We start from the raw sequence: 23,784 nt of genomic DNA on the forward strand, positions 1-23,784 counted from the left end.
CTAAGCAAATAGACTGGACCCACATACACACTGTTATGTGATGCACAAAGGTGACATGGCAATGCAGGCAGAAAGATTACTTTTTCATTAAGTGGTATAGAGTCAATTTAATATTCATATAAGACAATGAATCCCTATTCCTACCATACTTCATAGCATACACAAAATTTAATTCTAGATGGGTGACAAATCTCAACATGAAAGGTAAGACCATAAAACTCTAGGAAGACATAGGGTGTTATCTTCATGACCTTGGGTAGACAGAGATCTAAAGCACAACACAAAAAATGCAAACTGTGATTGGAAGTGTTGATAAATTGGACTACACTGAGATTAAGAATATCTATTCACCAAAACATACCATTAAGAAAGTTAAATGAGGCCAGAGTTCTAAAAATTATGTTCAATATAGATGTCTGACAAAGGACTCATTCTGAATGAAGAATTAATTCCTACAAATAAATAAGAAAAAGGCAAACAACACAATAGAAAAATGGACAAAAGACCTGAAAAATCACTTCACAAAGGATATCCAAAATAACAATAAACACATGAAAAGCTGCTCCACTTCTTTAGTCATCAGAGAAATGCAAATTAAAAGCCACATTGAGATCAAATTACCCATAAGCCAAAAAAATCTGAAATTAAGTCAAAGACAAGTGGATGAATTATGTGAGGCAACCAGATCACTCATACATTGTGCTGGGAGTGTAATTAGAACAAATATTTTGAGAGACTGACAATATCTAAGAATAGTATATATCTAGAAAAAAACTGTGCTGTTTTGGAAACAGAAAAGCACAATTTGAAGTAAACCATCGGTCAAAGAAGAAATCACAAAGAAGTTAGAAAATATTTTGAACTGGAGGTTATGAATATAGAACATATCAAAATTAGGAGGAGGCAACTAAAGTAGTGTTCAGATGGAAATTTGCATATTTAAATGCTTACATTTGAAAAGAATCTAAAATCAGCAACCTCAGTTTACACTTTAAGAAGTTTGTAAAAAATGAGCAAATTAAACCCCAAATAAGTAGAAGGTAATAAGAAACACAAGAATAGAAATCACTGAAATTTAAAAAAAAATTGAGAAAATTAAAGCAAAAAGTTGTACCATGAAAAGATTAGTAATATTGTTAAACCTTAGTAAGTGTAATCAAGAACAAACAGGAGAAAACAAATTCCTTGAAACAGTAATGAAGAGGAGGTATCATCACATAGCCTACATATATAAATAAGGTAATAAAGGCACATAATAAACAACTTTATGTCAATAAATGCAATAACTTAAGCAAAATAGACAAATTTGTAAAAAAAAAAAAATACAATTTAGTAAGTTTTTCCCAAGAAGAAATAGAAACTGAATTGTACTACATATCTATTAAAAATTGGGTAAACGTTAAGAAAATAATCTTTCCACAAAAACTCCAGACACAGATAGTTTCACTAGTTAGTTTCATCAAACATTTAAGAAACAAATTATATCTTGCACAAACTATTTCAGAAAGTAGAGGAGGAGGAAGCATAAGATCTTCTACCAAAATTAGATGATAAAATTACAAGAAATGAAAACGATGGAGCAATATCCTTCATGGATATACATAGAAAATTCTTTTAAAATCTACTAACAAATTAAATTCAGCAGTAATCAGATCCATTACCAAGTGAATTTGTGGTTTGACGTCTTTTGTCAATATTGAAAAGTTCTCAGAATTTATTTTTGAATAGTGCTTTTGTCTTACATTCACTCTCCATTTAATGAAAGGATCTTTTATATCTGAAAGACCTGGGGAGGAAGGTAGCCACCCAGCAAAGTCATCTGAACTTTTTGATTGTGGTGTGAGGGAGAAAGAAACTTTCATTGTGGTAAGCCAATGAGAATTGAGGATTATCACTGCAACGGACATCACCCACCATGATAACTAGCTTTACCATTTTAAACATACAAATTTTATTTATTTTTATTATTTTTATTTATTTATTTATTTTGAGATGGAGTCTTGCTCTGTTGCCCTGCTAGTGTGAAACGGCGTGATCTCAGCTCACCACAACTCTGCCTCCTGGGTTCAAGCGATTCTCCTGCCTCAGCCTCCCAAGTAGCTGGGGTTACAAGTGCCTGCCACCATGCCCGATTAATATTTGTATTTTCAGTAGCGACGGGGTTTGGCCACGTTGGCCAGGTTGGTCTCGAACTCGTGACCTCAGGTGATCCACCTGCCTCAGCCTCCCAAAGTGGTGGGATTACAAGTGTGAGCCACTGCGCCCAGCCACAAATTTTATAGTTTATTTTTCAGTGTCCTATTATCTCAAATTGCGAGGCACACATTTTCCTGTTTACTCTGCCTACTGACTTTCCCTAATTGACGATGGCCTAGGATGATGTAGAGTTTGTTTCCTTGAATGGTTTATATTTTTTATTTTGAACTTATTTTCATGGATATTGCGATTTGGGGGCATTTTTTGGAGTCCCATGTGCGTAAAGTTACTAAATATTCCTCCAGAGGAATTCTTGAATTCTAAACCATATAATACACATTTGGACTGCACACCTAAGCCTAATGCACTTTTTGGTTTTTAAATGTGTAATTATGTTTTTCCTCCTATCCGGAGCCCAAGCAGAAAACATGCTTCCACTTCCCCGGCTAATGGTTGAGGTTTCCTGGTCTTTCTTACACTAGAAAGGAGATTACACCAATTTCTGGATTTATGTGAATATCTCCGTTCCAGTTCCCCACCTCTCATAGGCCCCAAGCCCAGGGTCACCTTACCTCCTGAGAGTGTGTTAAAATTTCCCTCTTACCCATAGAATCTATATTTTTGGTATGCCCAGGCATGTATTCACATCCTGCTATGTTTTATTTGCTGTTTTTTTTTGTGTATATTGGGAACGGGAGTGAGTGTAGAATCTATATAGTCCCGTCAGCTCTATTCCAAGAATGTTCTGCTCTTTTCTTCGTTTCACAAATGAAAAACCTGAGTCCGATAGATGGGAGTCAATACAGCCAAACTCACAGACCTACCTAATGGCACAGGGGAGACTGAAATTTATTTTCCAACTTCCAGCAGTCCTACATTGTAAGCTGAGTGAGTGGATTGCGCTTGCAGGTCCTCCAGGTGCCTAGCAGAGAACAGAGGACAAATAAATATTTACGAATTGCTTGTCTCACCTGAAAATGGTTTATTTCTAGGTTTCTGATATTACGGGGTGCAATGGCGGTAAGGAAGCAGTTCTGGTTTCAGGAATGTGATCCTGATAGCCATACTCCAGAAAAAATAAATAAATTTCCTTGGCCCCATGGGCTCATGCTCTTCTAGAAGGGAAGACAGGGCTCTTAGGTACTTTCAGCGCTTGTAGAAGATTGTTGTTACAGTCCTATGACCAGTGCAGGGGATGTGCCACTGAGAATCTTTTCACTAATGCTTCATGGGCTTTCTCTATTCTGCTACTGGGTTTTATCTCCCTTCTTCTAATTCCCCCTTTACCAACAACTAATCCCCTGTAGATAATTAATTCATCAAGTGCCTGCTTTGTGGTGTCCGGACTGCTAGAAGTGGTAGGGGGACTCAAGAGCCAGATGAAGCTAAGGGCACGCCTGTCTGCTCTCCAGGGACCCCTGGCGTCCCTTTCTCCTGGCAGAACGACTGCTATCCTTTGAGGTGAATCCAGTTCAGCTGTCACCTCTTCTATTAACCCCCCTCCAAAAACAGCTGATCTTTCTTCTAGGCTCTTACCGCAGTTATGAAAGCCTATGCTGACCATTTGTTTAAACATGTGTCCATTAACAGGAATACACTTAAGACACTTCATGGCAAGGGCAATAAACTGCATTATTCTTCCAAATCAAGTAGTTGGGCTCAGTCCCCCATTCCTGCTACTGGGGTACAGTCAAGCTCAGTCACCTTTTGGTGAGCCTTTCCCTAGTTCTTGGAGTCTTAAAAGAATCCCGTGGTTTTCGGCAGTTCAGAAACCTAGGCATTGCCGCTGCGTGGCCCACGGGAGTTGCTCTGGTGGAGTTCGGATGCACGGGGGCTGGCAGGAAAGAAGGTGGCAGCGCCCCCTACGCGGACGCAGGGCGCTGCTGTGCTCAGCAGAAGGGAGCAAATAGGATGGACTTTCAGCCACCCTGGAAGCTGCCCCTTGGCGCCTTCCTCCCTCCATTCGTCTTTCCAAAATCAAGCCCCCTCTTCAACATCAAGAACTCTCCGCACTCTCTGGACCTCTCTGAGCCTCTCCTTCTCACGTACTCTTTCCAATGCGCTGGCTCAAAAGAGCCTAGATAAGAACACCAAGTTCTGGCTGTCCTTCCAGCAAAGAGTTAGGAGTTAACTTTTCAATCTTTTTAATCTCCTTTAAAAAAGAATGAGCCATACATTAGGGTAACCACTGGGAATCCCAACACACACATTGGCGGCATCTCTCCTCCCCGACAGGGTGCCTCCAGCACTTCAGATCCCAGCCGAGAGTCTGGCTGCTGGCGCCCAGCAAACGGTGCGGAAAAAAAAACTGGGGCTCGAGGAAAGCAAACCAGGGCTCGCGGAAAGCGGGAGGAGGGGGGCTTCCTCGGGTCTGTTTTGTTTGGTTGGCAAGACTTCCAAACCCCAGAATTGTCCCGGCTTTCTCCCGAGTGCCCGGCGCAGCTTCTGGCTGAGAGCGGGAGCGGGCTGAGTGGGGACAAAGAACGCAAGGGAGAGGCAGAGCCCGGCTTTGGGCAGCCCCTGGCCTGGCCGGAGGCGCGAGGCCGAGAGCCCGTTTGGTGGACACTGGGGGGTGGAGGTGCCCGGAGCGTACCCAGCGCCGGGAGTACCTCCCGCTCACACCTCCGGCTGCAGTTCCCTGGGTGGCCGCCGAGACGCTGGCCCGGGCTGGAGGGATCGGGGGGCGGGGACGGGGGCGGGGGCGGGGCTCGTCACGTGGAGAGGCGCGCGGGGGCGGCCGGGGCGGGGGCGCGCGCCCGGCTCCTTAAAGGCGCGCGAGCCGAGCCGAGAGGCGGCTCTGTGGCCGCAGGCGCAGGCCCTGGCGACAGCTGAGACGTGGGGCGCGCCGGCTCGCTGCAGCTCCGGGACTCAACATGCGCTGCTCGCCGGGAGGCGTCTGGCTGGCGCTGGCCGCGTCGCTCCTGCACGGTAAAGCCACTGCCTCCCCGCCCTCCACTCCTCCGTGGGATCCCGGATACATCCCGGGCGCCTCTGTGCGCCCCGCGCCTGGGCCAGGTTTGGGATCTCCCCGCCGCCGGGGAGGGGCAGCGGGGGCGCTGCGGGGGCTGCTTGTCTGGGCTGCACCGGGTGGGCGGCGGGAGACGCGGGCAGGAGGGAGTCGGGGGTACCCCCGCCGGCCTGCCCTGAGCCCCCTGCCCGGGTCTCCTCTCCTTAAGTGTCCCTGCAAGGCGAGTTCCAGAGGAAGCTTTACAAGGAGCTGGTCAAGAACTACAACCCCTTGGAGAGGCCCGTGGCCAATGACTCGCAACCGCTCACCGTCTACTTCTCCCTGAGCCTCCTGCAGATCATGGACGTGGTGAGTCCCGCCTGGCTACAGGGCTGCCCTCTCCCCTCCCTGGGCTCCGAGGGGCTTTTTAGAAAGCGTCGGGTGGCCAGACGGTGGAGCTCGGCTGGGGCACTGTAGTTGGCCCCAGGCTAGGCAGTGCCATGCTCTGAGTCTGTCCCCAGCCTGCCCTCTCGTGAGTGTCTCAGATCTCGGTCTCCCCTCCCGCCAAGGAGGGACCTGGTAAAGCTTCTTCCATCACCCCGGCCACCTGTGCGTGGGTACTTGGGTCCCACCTTTCCATCAGTTTAGATACTCAGGCATCCTTAACTGGGACTGAGTAGCAAGAACAGGTGAAGTTCACTTTTTAACCTCCCTTACGGTTAAGTGTTAACATGCAATCCAGCATTGTCAATTTAGTCACTTCTAGACTTTTCTGCCACCTATGGTATGTAACTTCTTTGGTGGAGGCCTGGCCCTGAGCTTTGCAGCTGGCGAATCTATCCAGGCAGAGGGCAAGAGGGCCAGCTGTGAACTTTCACTGTGACCCCATCTTAGGAATGGGCATGCTTTGCCTTCCTGGTGAGCACAGGTACCGGGAATCTTGCTCCGAGTACTCAGGGTTCCCCATCAGGAATACAAGTGTGTGTCCCTCCAGGCAGCTGCCACCAGTTCCATGGGCCTCTTGCCTTGCAGACTTGCTAGTGCCCACTTCAGCTGGCCAATCTGTGTAAACTTGCCTATTGTTCCTCTATGCTGCTTTGGATATTCAATATTCATGGTATATTCTCCATACAATACAAATACTTCACACAAGTGTTTAATTCATTATAAATGGGTTTGGTATCTTGTCTATAAAGAGTATCAGATTCTATTATGGAACACCCTGGAGTGTGGCAGGGTGGGGCACAGGGATAATAATGTTCATTGGGAGGGAGAGCATGATGGGAAAGAGGTGAGAGAATAGCCACAATTCCTGGTTAAAAAAGAAATAGTGCTAAGAGCTACCTGGCAAAGTGGAAAAAGATAAGAGGTGATATTTCATAATCCTACAAATAAACAGTTACCTGCGCTATCATGTTGATGAATGGCACATCACTTAACCTAGTTAAAATTGCCGTGATACATTGCCTCCTTTCCAACACTACACTTGCCTCAAATGTGTTCTTCCTCCTACAGACAGAATCATGCTTTAAAATATTGAATGTATATGTGAAGATGTGGAAAAGTTATGAGAGAAGAGCTGTAGGGGAAGGCAGGTTCAGTCTCATGGGTTGCAGAGCAGCAAAAGTTGCTGTGTATGGAGCAGCTCCTCAGTTACTTTAAAGAGCTCAGCATTTGTACTTGGGATCTTTGGTGGGTTCTGGCTGTGTTGGTTTCTGGATGGCTGCTGTTAGGTAAGTTTCTTAAGCATCTTGAGCCTCGACTTTCCGGCTAGTAAAATGCACACTGTCAGTCATTGTGATCAGCTAAAGAATATGGAAACAACTTGAAGAGACCTTAAAGCTAGATATGTGATTATGGTCATTTTCATGCAGAAACCACATGAAAAAGGACCAGGCAGCAGAGCTAACACACCCCGCAAGTGGTGTGTGACAGGGTGAGAAAGGGACAGTAGCCCCCTCTTCCCCCATTTGTCCAGGGTCAACTCCAGCCAGGCTGTCACACTGTTTGTGTCTGCTCCACAGCTGTCTCCCTTGGAGTGGCTGACCCTGTATTGCCTGGATGGGGGTGATGGTGCAGTAGCCCCCCAGTAGAGGAACAGGAGGAAGTCAGTAGAACAGGCTCCTGAGGTTGCAAAGGCTGCAGCAGCCCCTTTTGGAGAAGAGACTACACGCAGAGAAGCTGCAGGCTTTTTTCTGGGAACTTCTGCTTCTTTAAGAGACTCTTAAGAAACCAAGTTATTATGAGGAGCTCTGAGTCTTAGGAGAAGTTTAGGCATAAGTTAGTGTTATACTACATGAACATTTAAAATAACTTTTGTCATGTTAGAAAATTACAAAAATAGCAAATTGGCACTTTGTGTCAATGACATTCCAGTGTCCTTAGGAAATGCATGTGAAGAAGGCTGTCAGCAGCCAGAGGTCATGGGAAGGGGGCGGGAGAAAGTTTCTCTCTCACCTTAGCCGTGGTGTTGGCTGTGAACACATTGAACTTCCCAGCCAGGCAATGCTGTGTTCGTGGAGTGGCCTTGAACAAACTCACTTACCTTTCTAAGCCCTGTTTTCTCATGTGTTAAATGAGAATAATAATACCTGCTTCAGAGGGTTTTGAGAGGATTAAACAAGAGAAAGTGCTTGCCAACACTGGTGATTCACTGAAGGTCTGCTCCATCTTAATTATGTAACTACTCAACTCAGAGGTCAAGAAGTCCATGCCTAGAAAGGTGTGGTCACATGCCCAAGGTCACTCTGTGATTAGAGGTAGGGCTGTGAGGAAAACCAACATCGGACAAGTCCTTTGTCTTTCATCTGCTGCTTCCTTTAGACTTGGTAACTTCGGCAGAACAAAGTCATTTGATTTATTTAAACTGGATGAATTGTAACTAATTTAATGTGACTTTCCTGAGATCCTGGATGAAGCCGAAGTCTCTATCAGACATAACAAAATATGTGAACATTTGTATTCCAGCCTTACTTGGCTCTGCCTGGTTTTTGAAGTAGAGCCAGGTCTCTCCAGCTGAAATCTCAGCACTCTGGACAGAGACACAGTGGTTCTCATAAAGGCTTCATGTGGCAAAATCTTGGCTGGTATAGATTCTCTTTACACATTTGTTGCCCATTTTAGCTGGGCTGTTCTAGAGACCATAGTAGTTGGTTTTCCTACTCCCAAATATTGTTATTGATTCCTTTTTTTGTCGGCAGAGATTGCCGACTGGAGTGATAGGAAGACACCATATGATGTTACATATTTTATTTTGTGAAACATCATTTACTCTTTAATCAATTTATTCCACACATGCTATTGAGCTCCTATTGTAGACTTTGACAAATTCTGCTAATTAACAGAAGGATGAGGGATTATTTTTCCTTTCAGAGATCTCATGAGCTGGCTAGGGAGATTAACAAGTAAATCCAAAATTACTACATGTGATGAAATTTAACATAAATATCTATACAAAGTGCTAGAAAACATTGTGTTCAACTAGAGAAGCTGAGAGTGGCTTCAAAGAGATGGTGGTTAGAGTTCTAAAAATGAGAAGGAGTTTGGAGTTTGCCACTGAAAGTAGGAAATCTTTTCCAGGTAATGGGAACAGGCTAAGTAAAGACTGAAAGTGCAGTGGAGGACAGCTCACCTTCAACAAGGTGTGTTTTGTGGGACACTGGCAACCTGTTGATCTTTACTACAGGTTTTGCTGCAAGACTTCTCAGAAAATTTATGCTATGTTTTTTTGAGACATTCTAAAAGACCAATATAGTACTGACCAAACTACTGATAGTTTTACAGACCCTTTTGTAAGAATTATGCTTTAGAAGCACACCTTACAAGGGGCAGGCTATGATTTTTCTTTGGTAGGAGGTGCTAGATGAGTGTGGAGACAGTAAGGTTGCAGTGTGTGAGGCGTCCTGAGTTCCTCTGCAAGTTTGCATTTCACCTGGCCCTAGTCTAGGCATCTCTGAGGGCATGAGGAGGCAGTGTTCCAGGGGTTTTGTGAAGCCGTAAGACCAGCCTGCCATAGCATATTTTCCTAGAAATGGAAATAGTCCAAACCATGATATTTGTATTAAATTCAAGTATAAATTATAGATTGGAGTGAAAAAACTTTGCATACATTTTAGAGGCACAACATGAGTCCTCAAAGGAATTGCTTGACCTGCTGTTATTCAACAGGCTCCTTCATGAAGCACTAGGCAGAGGGGGAAGATATGGTGGGTTGTTAAACAGGGGAGGGAAGTAACCAAATCTCTGCTTAAGCAGAAGATGCTGAGAGCAGTGAGTGTGAGACGGGTTAGAGAGGAGAGAAAGGTAAGGGACAAGGAGGTTGAAACTAGGATGGCCACTGTGGGAATGTGGAGAAGGGGGCAGGTTTAAGAGATGTTTTGGATGTGTTGTCTATAACTGTGTATATAAACATCATGAATATACATCAATAAATTTGCTAGGCGAAAGTGCCTAAATTATTCTTATATGCATACACTGACTTCTGGTGATTATTAATTTACTTCTTGGGCTTGTAACTGAACTGGGAATGAGATAATACATAAGAAATCATTTTGAAGTGATGCATATGTAAGGTTCTAATCTGCCAAGTTTCCATAATGTTTCTCCTTTATTTGTGCTATTTAGTCAGTCACCTGAACACATGCATCTAAAGGCCATTCTAAGTGATTTGCATAAAATAAATATGCATTGGTTATGAAGCGTGTCCAGAGGTCAAGTTTGTTAAAATGAATAATATGAACCAACATGTAATTATATACAAATGTAAAACACATAATTATACAAGATTGATTATTTTGGTATTTTATTGATTTGAAATGCAGATTCAGCTTTTTGGAAGCTTTAGTCACAAGACAGTAGAACTAAGTAGTCATGCACTTATGCTTTGGCACTGAAGATGGCAGGCAGGGCTGTGGAGCCCAGTATCCTAAGGGCTTATGTGTTATCTAAATTCCTTTGGGGGGCCCTCTGCGTAGGTTTGCAAAATGTATGATTTTACATTCATTAGCCACTATTTAAAATGCTACAACTCCAACGAAATACTATCAAATATTATAAAACCCACATGCCTAGAATATATTGTAAAAAGAAATGCTGAAGGTATAATCAGGTATTGATCTTTATCATTTAAAAAAATCTTTACTTTTTTGAGCAGTTTTAGCTTCACAGCAAAACGAAGAGGAAGGTACAGAGATTTCCCACAGCTTCCTCAATTATCAACATTCCCCACTAGAGTAGCATATTTATTACAACTGATGAACTTACATTGACACATCATAATCACCCCAAATGCATAGTTTATAAGAAGGTTCCCTCTTGGTTTTGTATAATCTATGGGTTTGGGCAAATGTGTAGTGGCATAATGTGTAATACCATCATTATGGTATCATACAGAGTATTTTTACTCTCCTGAAATTTGTTTGTGCCCTGCCTGCTTATCACTACCTTCACCACAACTCTTGGCAGCAGCTGACATTTTATTGTCTCCATAGTTGAACCTTTTCCACAGTGTCATATGGTTGGAATCATACAGTCTGTAGCCTTTTCAGATGGACTTATTTCACTTAGTAATATGTACTTATGCTCTCTCCATACTCTTGCATGGCTTGATAGCGCACTCCTTTTTAGCACTGAATAATATGCCAGTGGTCTGGATGTAGCATAGTTTATTTATCCATTCACCTCCGGAAGAACAACTTGGTTGCCTCCAAGTTTTGGCAATTATGAGTAAAGCTGCTATAAGCATCTTGTGCAGATTTTTATGTGAACATAAGGTTTCAATCACTTGCGTAAATACCAACGAGGGCACTTGCTGGTTCGTATGCTAAGAGTATGTTTAATTTTCTAAGGAAATCACAGACTATCTCCCAAAGTGGATGTACCATCTTACATTCTCACCAGCAATGAATGAGAGCCCCTGTTGCTCTCTATCCATGTCAGCATTTGGTGTTGTCAGTGTTCTGGGTTTTAAGCATTCTAATAGGTGTGTAGTGGTATCTCATTGTTTTATATTTGCATTTCCCTGATGACATGATGTGGAGCATTTTTTCAGAAGCTTATTGCCATCTGTAGGTCTTCTTTGGTAAGATGTCTGTTAAGGACTTTGGCCAAGTTTTAAGTGTTTTTTTTTTTTTCTTATTGCTGAATTTAAGAGTTTTTGTATATTTTTGATGACAGTCCTTTATCAGGTATGTCTTTTGCAAATATTTTTCCCAGTCAGTACCTAGTTTTCTCATTCTCTTTACATTGTATTTCACAGAACATACATTTTTTTTTAATTTTTTTTCTTTTTATTATTATTATTATTATTATACTTTAGGCTCTATGGTACATGTGCGCAATGTGCAGGTAAGTTACATATGTATACATGTGCCATGCTGGTGCGCTGCACCCACCAACTCGTCATCTAGCATTAGGTATATCTCCCAATGCTATCCCTCCCCCCTCCCCCCACCCCACAACAGTCCCCGAAGTGTGATGTTCCCCTTCCTGTGTCCATGTAGAACATACATTTTTAACTTCAGTGAAACTCATCTTTTCAATTCCTTCTTTTATGGATTGTGCCTCTGGTATTGTATCTAAAAAGTTATTGCAATATCCAAGGTCATACAGGTTTTCCTTTATTATCTTCTAGGAGTTTTATAGTTTTGCACTTTACATTTAGGTCTATGGTCCATTTTGAGTTAATTTTTATGAAGGGTGTAAGGTCCGTGTCTACATTATCTTTTTGCATGTCATTGTCCAGTTGTTGTAGCACCATTTGTTGAAAAGATGATCTTTGCTCCATTTTATTGCCTTTGCATCTTTGTCAAAGATCAGTTGATTATATTTATGTGGGTCTATTTCTGGGTTCTCTGTTGTGTTTTATTGATCTCTTTGTCTATTCTTTCATTAATAACACAGTCTTGATTACTATAGCTTTATCCTAAGTCTTGAAGTTTGGTAGTATCAGTCCTCCAACTTTGTTGTTCTTCTTCAACATTGTGTTGGCTATTCTGGGTCTTTTGCCCCTCTCTGCAAACCTTATAATTGCTTTATCGATACCCACAAAATAACCTTCTGGGATTTGTTTGGGATTGCATTGAATCTATAGATCAAGTTGGGAAGAACTGACATATTGACAATATTGAGTTTTTCTATTCATGAACATAGAATAGCTCTTTAGTTAGTTCTTCCTTTATTTTGTTTGTAAGAATTTTGTAGTTTTACTCATATAGATCTTGTAAATACTTTACTAGATTTATACCTAAGTGCTTAATTTTTGAGAGGTTAAGTGGTATTATGATTTCAATGTCAAATTCTACTTGTTAATTGCCGAAATATAGGAAAGCGATTTACTTTTACATGTTAACCTTGTCTTCTGCAAAGTTGCTGTAATTGTTTATTAGCTCCTGGAGATTTTTTTTTTTGGTCAGTTATTTTGGGTTTTCTACATGAATGATCATGTCATCTGCGATCAAAGACAGCTTTATTTCTTTTTTCCCAGTCTATATACTTTTAATTTCCTTTTTCTTGTCCTTTTGTATTAGCTAGTACTTCCAGTGTGCTATTGAAAGGAGTGGGAGAGGGGACATCCTTGACTTGTTCCTAATCTTAGTGGGAAAGCTTCAGTTTTCTTATCATTAAGTATGATGTTAGCTATAGGTTTTTTGGATATGTATATATATAAAAATATACATATATACACATATTTTGTGTATATATAAAATACACAAATGTATATATAAAATATACAAAATGTATGTACATATTTATACATAAATGTAAATAAATATGTACACATATTTTGTGTATACATAAAATATGTGTACATATTTATTTACATTTATGTATAAATATGTACATACATTTTGTATATTTATTTACATTTATATAAATGTATACATATATTTTGTATATATATACATATTTTATATATACATGTGAAAAATATGTATATACACACATATACAAAAAACCTACAGCTAACGTCATACTTAATGAGCTATATATTCATCAAGTTGAGGAAGTTCTCCCCTATTCTGTTTACTGAAAGTTTTTGTGATGAATAGGAGTTGGATTATGTCAAAATTGTTTTCATCTATTGATATAATCATATGATTTTTCTTTTGTAGCCTGTTGATGTAATGGATTATGTTAATTTTTTAATGTTGAGCCAGCCTTGAATATCTGGACTAAATCCCACTTGATCATGGTGTATAATTCTTTTTGTATATTGTTGAGATCAATTTGCTAATTTTTAAATTTTTGGTTGAGACAGGGTTTCACTATGTTGCTCAGGCTGGTCTCGGACTCCTGAGCTCAGTTGATCTGCCTATCTCAGCCTCCTAAAGTGCTGGGATTGGAGGCGTGAGCCACCACAACGTGCTAATATTTTGTTGAGCATTTTTGAATCTGTGTTCATCAGTGTTACTGGTTTGTGGTTATCTTTTCTTAGAATGTCTTTATCTGCCATTTGTATTAGGGTAATGCAGGCCTCATAGAATGTTTTAGGAAGTATTTCCTCTGCTTGTGTACTCTGAAAGAGACTGTAGATAATTGGTATAATTTCTTTTTTAAATTTGTAGATTTCACCAGTGAGCCCTTTGGGCCTGTTGCTTTCTGTTTTGGAAGGTTATTATTATTTGATTCAATTGCTTCTGTAGATATAGGCCCATTCAGATTGTTTATTTCTTCTTGTTTGAGTTTTGAGAAATTTTGTCTTTCAAGGAGTAGTCCATTTTATCTAGGTTATAAAATTTGTGAGCATAGAATTGTTCATAGTATTTATTTGTTATCCTTTTAATGCCCATGGGCTCTGTAATGATGTCTTCTACTTCTGATATTAGTAATTTTTGTCCTTTCTCTTTTTTTTCTTATTTAGCCTGGCTAGATGCTTACTGATTTTATTGATCGTTTTTCAAAAGACAGATTTTGTTTTTGTTCATTTCCTCTATTGATTTTCTGTTTACAATTTTGCTGATTCCTACTCTAATTTTTAATATTTCTCTGCTTATTTTGGATCTAATTTGCTCTTTTTTCTAGTTTCCTAAAGTAGAAGCTTAGAATATTGATTTTTAGATCTTTCATTTCTGTACATTTCAATACTGTATTCAGGGCTATAGATTTTCCCTTAAGCACTTCTTTTGCTGCATCCCACAAATTTTGATAAGTTGTGTTTTCATTTTCATTTCAGTTAAAATATTTCAATGTCTCTTGAGAATTCTTCTTTGAGACATATATTATTTAAAGGCATATTGTTTAATCCACGTATTTTTGGATTTTTCAGTAATCTTTCTGATACTGATTTCTAGTTTAATTTCTTTTTACTCTGATAGCAGGCAATGTGTAATTTCTATTCTTTTAAATTTGTTAAGGCTCATTTTATGGCACAAATATGGGGAATATTCCATGTGAGCTTGAGAAGAATGTGTATTCTGCTGTTGTTGGATAAAATAGTCTATAGATATTGTTTATATCCAATTGATGGACAATGTTTTGAATTCAACCATGTTTATACTGGTTTTCTGCTTGCTGGTTCTTTCAATTTCTGGTAGAAGGGTGTTAAAGTTTCCAACTGTGATAATGGATTTACCTATTTATCCTTGTAGGTCTAATAGTTTTTTGCCTCATTAGTTTGATGCTGTGTTTTTGGGTACATACACATTAAGGACTGTTATGTCTTTTTGTAGAATTGATCTTTTTATCATTAAGTAATATCCTTTTTTTATCCCTGGAAGCTTTCCTTGCTTTGAAGTATGCTCTATCTGAAATTTACATAGCTATTCCTGCTTTCTTGGATTAGTGTTAGCATGGTATATTTTTCTCCATCCATAAGACACTTTTAATTTATATGTGTCTTTATATTTAGAGTGGGTTTTTTGTAGCCACATACAGTTGGGTCTTGTTTTTTGATCTACTATTACAGTCTCTTTAAATTGATGCATTTAGACCACTCAGAGTGATTGTTGATATAGTTGGATCAATAACTATCATATTTGTTACTGATTTTTTTTGTCCTTGTTCCTTATTTCAGTTTTGTTTTCCACTCTGACTTTTATGGTTTAGTTGGGCATTTTATATGGTGATGTTTTCCCTCCTTTCTTGGTGTATCAGTTATAGTTCTTTTTTTACTTTTTTAGTGATTGCCCTAGAGTTTGCAATGTACATTTACAACTAACCCAGGTCACCTTTCATGTTACATTATACCACTTCATGCGTAATGAGAGCACTTTATAATGCAAAATAACATGAATTTCTTCCTCCTGTCCCTTGTACCATTCATTTCTTATAAGGTGCATGTGTGTGTGTGTGTGTATATATGTGTGCGTGTGTTTATATATATGTGTGTGTGTATATGTATTATATATGTATATATGATATATACACAAAGTATAATAAAATACATTGTTGCTATTGTTACTTTGAACAAACTGTTATCTGTTAGATAAATTAATAACAAAAACAAAAGTTTTAATTTTCCCTTCACTTTTTCCTTCTTCAGTGGTTCTTTCTTTAATTTAGATATAACTTTCAACCTGTATCATTTCCCTCTTTTTAAAGAACTTCGTTTAACATTTTTTTTAAGGCAGGTCTGATTGCAACAAATTTCTTCAGTTTTTGCCTGAGAATGTATTTTTTTCCTTATCTTTTGAAGGATGATTTCAATAATTCTAGATTTGTGACTTTCTCTCTCAACACTAATTATTTTACTCTACTCTTTTTTGCTTGCATGGTTTCATATAAGTCAGATGTAATTCTTACCTTTTTGGTCCTCTAAAGGAAGAGTTTTTTGTCCCCCTTTGGCTTCCTTCAGGATTTTATCTTTATCTTTGTTTATAGTTTGAAATGATATACCTAGATGTTGGATTTTTTCCCCCACATGTATCAGCTTGCTGTTTTCTGAGATTCCTGGATGTGTGGTTTGTTGTTTGACACTAATTTGGGGAAATTCTCAGTCATTGTTTCAAATACTTCTGTTCCTTTCTCTACTTCAACAGTCCCCAACCTTTTTGACACCAGGGACCTGTTTTGTGGAAGACAGTTTTTCCATAGACTGTTGGGGGCCATGGTTTTGGGATGAAACTGTTCTACCTCAGATTGTCAGGCATTCATTAGATTCTCACAAGGAGTGTGCAGCCTAGATCCCTTGCATGTGAAATTCACAATAGGGTTTGTGTTCCTGTAAGAATGTCACGCTGCCGCTGATCTGACCAGAGGCGGAGCTCAGGCAGTAATGCTCCCTGACCTGCCCCTCACCTCCTGCTGTGTGGCCCAGTTCCTAACCATCCAGGGACAGGTACTGGCCTGTGGCCTGGGGGTTGGGGAACCCTGCTCTACTTCTTCTCCTTCTCGCATTCCCATCACACATATGATTACACCATTTGTAATTGTCCCACAATCCTTGGATATTCTATTCTGTTGTTTTCAGTCTTTGTTCTCTTTGCTTTTCAGTTTTCAAAATTTCGATTGATATTCCTCATACTAGGGATTCTTTCCTCAGCTGTATCCAACCTACTAGTAAGCCCATCAAATATATTCTTTATTTTTGTTACATTATTTTTGATTGCTGGAATTTCTTTTTGGTTATGTCTTAGGAGTTCCATCTCTGTGCTTACATTGTTTAACTGTTCTTGCATGATATCTGCTTTTTCCATTAGAGCCTTTAGCATATTAATCATAGTTGTTGTAAATTCTGGTCTGATAATTCCAATACTGCTGCTATGTCTGGCACTAATGCATGTTCTGTCTCTTCAAATTGTGTTTTTTGTTTGTTTGTTTGTTTTTTGTCTTTTAGTATGCTTTGTAATTTTTTCTTGATTGGTGGCCATGATGTACCAGGTAAAAGGAACTGCTGTAAATTAATAAGTTACTAATGTAGTGGTAAGCTGTGGAGGGAGGGGAAGCATTCTATACTCCTGTGATTAGGTCTCAGTTTTTTAGTGAGCCTTTCCCTCTGGACACGAACTTCATAGGTGTTTCTCAGTTTGTTTCTCCCCACTTGAGTGCAATAGGATGGCTAGAGTGGGTGGAGTTCAGTATTTCCCTTCCCTTGGGTCAGGTAAGCTCTGATAATACCCCAGAGGGTTAGACTCTGGTTAATTCATTTCTCCTGATGACAGGCCTTATTAAAAACAGCAGAGAATTCTGACACATTTCCAAATGGTTTCTTTCACTTCCCTCTGGTGGAAGGACGAGGGAACATCTCTTCAGTATTTCCTGTGGGAACCTGGTAGAGCTTCTGGAGGTCAATATCATGATATTTGGGAACCCCCTATGATTGAATCCTTTTGGAATTTTTAACTTTCAAAGTTGCACACACTGAGCCTCCAGGAATCTGCCAATTCCAGTTCAGGTTTTCTTACTCTGCTGCTGGTTCCTGTGGTGGTTTTGCTGATTAGTCTCTGCTCTAGAAAGTCCTGGCTCTCTGTATGCCCGTTTGTCCCTCTAATCTTGAGAGCAGAAGTTCATCCTGTGTGTTCCCCTCTTAGTTTGGCTCCAAGAAGAGCTGTTGTTTTTTTAGTGTGTTCACCTTTTTACTTGTTAGGACAAAGTTGTAACTTCTGAGCTTCCTGCATCAGGAACCAGGAACTGGATCTAATAATGTTTTTATAAGATACATTTTTTAAGATGACAAAAGTAATATGTGTTTGTACAGGAGCTAAATTAAACAAACCATAAAAAGAATCAAGAAGTTGAAAATCAAGGGGGTAAAAATCAGCACACACAAGGCATTCTGGCAGAGTTCATGCTATCTTTTCTTTATGTTTATAGATGTGTAGAGAAATATTTAAATATTTAAAAGTTAAAAGGTATAAACATGATATATGGTGCCTTAAGCAGTATTAACAGGCATTGATTTTAAAGTGGTACACTTAGGCCCATTAGTAAACAAATACAGATTTTAAAATACATTTATATGTTTTCTTCATTAACTCTTACCGTCACTGCATATTCAATCTATATTCCTTTTGTAATTTAAAAACCATTTTAACAAATGTGCTTAAATGATTTATGATGATACTTATAAGTAACACATAGTTGGGTTTTTAAAAAGATTGAATTTGATAATCTTTGTATTTTAGTTATCCTTCATGTGGTTACTGATCTATTTGGTTTTAAATCTATCCTTCACTATTTACTTCCACTTACCCTTGTCTCTTCTATGTTCTTTTTTTCCTCTTTTTTCTTACACTTTTCTGGATTAATTACTCATTTTATATTATTCTAATTTTCTCTTCTATTAGTTTGTTAGTCATATTTCTTTCTTTTTGTCTTACAGTGGTTGATCTGGAGATTACAATAGGAATCCATGACTAAGTAAAGTCTAGTGAAAGTCGTCAACCTTTCTGTACAATGTGAGGACTTTACAACACTTTAATTCCATAATTCCAATTTATCTACTGTTATTGTCATATATTTTATTTCTATAAATATATTTAAATCTTATAGGATTATAATTGTTTTTTACAGTCAGTATTCTTTTAGATTTACTCATATATTTACCTTTTTTTGTTACTTTAATTCCTCCCTGTATCTTCTAACTTTCATCTGAGATAATTTTCCTTCTGCCCTTTAGACTTCTCTTTCATGAGAGTCTGGAAGTAGCACAATTTCTCCATGTTTGTTTCAAAACTTATTTATATTGCCTAATTTTTGTGTGATAATTCAGAAATACAGACTTCGTGTTGCCTGTTAGTTACAGGACTTTTATATACAGCACAGTGTCTATAGTCGATTACCCTAGTGTTTTCTGACTTCAGTACTTCTCTGAAGAGGTCAGCTGTATGCCTTATTGTTGCTTCTCTGTTCTTGTTTTCTTTGGTCACTTTTAAATTTTATTCTTTGTCTTTGATTTTCAACAGTTTTGCTATGATAAGAATATGTTTCTGCTCTTTTGTCTTACCTGCTTGGGATTCAGAATGACTTATTGAATCTGTTCCTTGGTTTCATTCACAAGTTTTAGAGAATTGTTGCCAGATCGATCAATCTTTTTTTCCTTCCTTCCTTCCTTCCTTCCTTCCTTCCTTCCTTTCTTTCTTCCCTCCCTCCCTCCTTCCTTCCTTCCTTCCTTCCTTTTTTTGGGGATGGAGTCTCGCTGTGTTGCCCAGGCTGGAGTGCAATGGCACGATCTTGGCTCACTACAACCTCTGCCTCCTGGGTTCAAGTAATTCTTCTGCCTCAGCCTCCCGAGTAGCTGGAACTACAGGTGTGCGCCACCACGCCTGGCTAATTTTTGTATTTTTAGTAGAGACAAGTTTTCACCATATTGGCCAGGCTGGTCTCGAACTCCTGACCTCATGATCCGCCTGCCTCAGCCTCCCAAAATGCTGGGATTACAGGCGTGAACCACTGCGCCTGGCCTAGATATTTCTTTAGATATGGCCTCTGCTTTATTTTTTCTGCCTTCTCTTTTTGGAACAATGATTACATGTTCACCACAGCTTTCACTTTATCTCAGTGATTCTCAACCAGGGGCAATGTCTCTCCCCAGGGAATATTTGGCATTATCTTGAAAAAATTTCAGTTGCCCCAACTGGGGAGAAGGATGCTACTGACACTTACAGGGAAGAGGCTAGGGATGCTGCTAAATGACCTGTAGTGCATAGGATGACTCCTCAAGAAAAAGAATTATCTGGCCCCCAATGTCAACAGTGCTGAGATGGAGAAGCCTAATTTATTCCATATGCCTCCTATTCTTTGCTGTAATTCCCATTACTTTGTCCCTTCATGCTTCATCCAGTCTGTTTTCTGTTGACGTGTAGTCAATATTCAGTCCTTGAATTCTCTCATTGTGTCTATCTGTTGTTAGTCCCATTTATTGACTCCTTTTTAAAGTTTCAGATATTGCATGCTTTAGTGTTAAGAGTTTCCTTTTGGTTCTTACAAAATTTTCTAGCTCTCAAGCTTGTTCTAAGTTTCTTCAAATATATTAATAAGACTTTTTTTATAGTCCCTGTCTGATAATTCCATTCCTAAGACACTTTATGCCTCTGTTTTTGTTAGTGATGGCTCTTTTTGCTTTTCTGTTACATGGTCTGTGCTCCTTCTGAGCCTGGTTGTGTTTGTAGTTTGTCCCAGACAATGTATGGGAAAAATGGTAGAGATGAGAGAATGGAGAACACTTTTACTCCTGTTAATATTTGCTTCTGACAACAGCCACCCCATTGGCACCTGCAACCACACATAACCTTAATTAGATTAGGGATTGAGAAGATGCGAAGATGGGCTTCAGTCCCTTTAAGCGCTGGTTTGTTTCTGGTTCTTGCATATACATTCTAGGGCATAAATACAGAGAATTTACTAGAGTCTTCTCTCTCTTCGATAAATTTTTTTTTATTTTTTTATTTTTATTTTTTTTGAGATGGAGTCTCACTTTGTCATCCAGGCTGGCATACAGTGGCACAGTCTCGGCTCACTGCAACCTCCATCTCCCGGGTTCCAGTGATTCTTCTGCCTCAGCCTCCCAAGTAGCTGGTGTTACAGGCATGCACCACCATGCCTGGCTGATTTTTGTATTTGTAGTAGAGACGGGGTTTCAAGACATTCCCCAGGCTGGTCTTAAACTCCTGATCTCAAGAGATCTGCCCGCCTTGGCCTCCCAAAGTGCTGGGATTGCAGGCATGAGCCACCGCACCTGGCCCTCTCTTCAATAAGTCTTGAGCTCAAATTTTTCCCCTTTTCTCTTGTTTGTCAAGGTTTGCTCAAAATTTTAGCCTCTTAAGCATTATTAAATAATCACCACAGGCTCTGGAAAGGTGGCCTCAAATCTTGGTATTCTCTTAGGGCTCCCCTCCCTTCCTGGATCTTGTCCCTGCAATTACTCACTGCTCTATTAGTATTCTGGTGCCCTCACGCATGATTTTTCTTTTTTTTCCCCCCCACGCTCTTCTAATTGTTCTCACTGGGGAGTTGGTGAGAACCACCTAGTTCATCATCACTGATAGCAGAACAGAAATTCTAAGTGGAAATAAATATCACATGTGCTCTCTAATTTGTGGAAGCCAAGAAAGTGGATCTCACAGAAGTAGAGAGTGTAATGGTGGTTACCAGGGGCTGCGAAGATAGTGGGGAGAGGATGATGAAGAGAAGTTGGTTAAAGGGAGTAAGTTAGATGGAAGAGGCCGGGCGTGTTGGCTCACACTTGTAATCCCAGCAGTTTGGGAGGCCGAAGAGGGTAGATTACAAGGTCAAGAGATCGAGACCATCCTGGCCAACATGGTAAAAACCCATTTCTACTAAAAATACAAAAATTAGCTGGGGATGGTGGTGCATGCCTGTAGTCCCAACTACTCGGGAGGCTGAGGCAGGAGAATCACTTGAACCCGGGAGACGGAGGTTGCAGTGAGCCGAGATTGCGCCACTGCACTCCAGCCTGGTGACAGAGCGAGACTCTGTCTCAAAATAAATAAATTAATTAAATTAAATTAAAAAAAAGTTAGATGAAAGATATAGTTAGATAGAAGGAATAAGTTCTAGTATTTGATAGTATAGTAGAGAAATTATAGTTAACAATAATTTATTGTACATTTCAAAATAACTAGAAGAGCAGACTTGTAATTTTCCCAACATAAAAGATAAATGTTTGAGGTGGTGGATACCCCAATGATACTGATTTCATCATTACACATTGTCTGTGGGTATCAAAATATCACATGTACCTCCAAAATATGTACAGCTATTAGATATAAATAAAAAAATCTGTAATGCACCTTTATAATTGATACCAATTTATTATGGTAGAAATTTTGTCTCCTAAAACCTGAAGACGTTTAGGAGACAGAGCCCTAAAGAGGGCTGTGGGAGATAAACCCACAAAACTCTTTTAATCTGTATAGACTGAGAATTGTAAGCACTTTTGCTAAAGGAATCTTTCTTGTAAATGTTGCCTTTCGAGGCTACCACTGAAGATATTCCCTGAAGGGTTCAGCTCTCTCAGAGTTTCTCGTTTCATCCTTGACATGCTGTTAAAGGAAGAGAAATAGTCTTGTCATGGAGGAAGGCCAACGAAAATCTCTACTGCCTTACTGATTTATTTTTAAAATCAGGATTAGGTAATGTTTTACTCCTCAGAGAAGAGGGAAGTCATTTGGCTTCTTCTAATTGCGGTTCCCATGCCCTTAATTTCAGTGATTTCCTTATTCAGTCAACATCAGTTATAAACTGTTATAGCTAAAGAAATTCAAAAAGTATTATAAAATAGTATGTACTTGGGCATATTTATATGTGTGTAAATGCACACTCAGTCACACACACGCCTGTTATCCTTAGCTCGCCTTGTTGATTTTATTTTTGATGTCTCAAGACAAGGCATCATGTACTATGCTAATTAAGTTTCCAAGATCTAAAGCTTGAAGATACAGCAGGAGCCTTGGAGTCACAGCTCCCAGGTGGCCAAAACAATGGACTGAAACTAATATGAAATTAAGCAATGAATTATACGAAATCTTGTATTATGGGTTAAAAATTAGTACAGAAGAATGGGCTGTGGGAAAGGCCTGGATATGTGGCTGACTACTGGCTCTGTGTCAGCTCGTAGGTGTAGGAGCTGACCTGTCTAAACTGTAGGCAGCAGTGGACGAGGAGTAGGAAATTGTAGTTGTCATGGTTAATGAATGCCACCTGTGAGAGATTCTCAGCATGGGAAATTTACTCTTGCATCACTGGAAGTGAATTGTCTGTAAATATTCCTGTCTTGGGTAAAAGAGCCATGGTGTCTATACTCTGGGGAGAGGACTTACAGAGGGAGGAGAACTTATTTGCTTTATTTTGTGGAGAGAAGGCATGCGTTAGGCCAACTCTTTAGATGGTTTCAAATTTCAGGATTGTTAAATGAGTTTATAATCTAAAGTATTTTAAGAAGCTCACACAGAGAAGATATTATGATCAGGGATTTAGATTAAGCAAATTAGGGTAAGGCTGCTCACTGATTGCCAAAGTATATTTCATTAAGTGCAAATGGGTGAAATTTACAATTGAAATCACTAGTCAGTAAACAGTTTGTTTCAGTTCTCCATTAAGAAGTTTTATTGTCATTTGAAGTAACCTTTAACACACTGGCTAGCTCATAGAGAGACACACATTTTATTTTGGAAGTTATTCTTTAACCCTATTTTAAAACTTTAAATTGTAGTAGAATAGATGTACACTAATGTGTCATGATATCAAAACCAATTCAGTGCATTACCACAAAGTGAACCCACTTAAGCTGTCACCACCCAATACAGATCTTCGCTCCTCCAGAGCTAAACTATTTGCCTTACTTCAAACACCAGAGTCTAGTTTTGCCCTTCTCTGGAACTCTGTATAAGAGGAATCACCCAAGCACACAGCATGCGTTCTTTGGGATCTGTCTTTTTTGGTTCATTTTTATTTTTGTGAGCCACCTAAGTTGTTGTCTGTAGCTCTTCTTTCTTCATTTTTATCGTATGAATATAACAACATGTATTATTATATTGATGGCTATTTAGATTTCTTCTAGATTTTGTCTGTTTTGAAGAACACTTCAAGGAATGTGTTACATGTCTTTTGATGGACAGGAGTATGCATTTCTCTCTGATACAGACATAAAAGTAGATTAGTGGGGCCATAGGGCAGTGTGTTTTTAACTTTTCTGGATGATGCTAAACAATTTTCAAAATGGTTATACCAATTAACATTCCCAC

General features: G+C 39.5%; 1 protein-coding gene across 3 annotated transcripts in view; it reads left to right on the top strand.

Moving 5' to 3' along the window:
- Positions 1–4,981: 4,981 nt before the first annotated feature.
- Positions 4,982–23,784, top strand: part of CHRNA7 (cholinergic receptor nicotinic alpha 7 subunit) — a 140,351-nt gene continuing 121,548 nt past the window's right edge. For 2 of the 3 annotated variants that reach the window (XM_002825240.5, XM_063716133.1), the window contains exons 1-2: positions 4,982–5,124; positions 5,373–5,512. In XM_002825240.5, coding sequence (XP_002825286.1) covers positions 5,070–5,124; positions 5,373–5,512 — 195 coding nt within the window. In that variant the 5' untranslated portion in view covers positions 4,982–5,069. Of the gene's footprint in view, positions 5,212–5,372; positions 5,513–23,784 lie in introns of all 3 variants that reach the window. The other variant, XM_002825239.5, reaches the window with a different exon arrangement.

This window comes from Pongo abelii, chromosome 16 (assembly GCF_028885655.2).
Source record: "Pongo abelii isolate AG06213 chromosome 16, NHGRI_mPonAbe1-v2.0_pri, whole genome shotgun sequence".
Taxonomy (NCBI): domain Eukaryota; kingdom Metazoa; phylum Chordata; class Mammalia; order Primates; family Hominidae; genus Pongo; species Pongo abelii.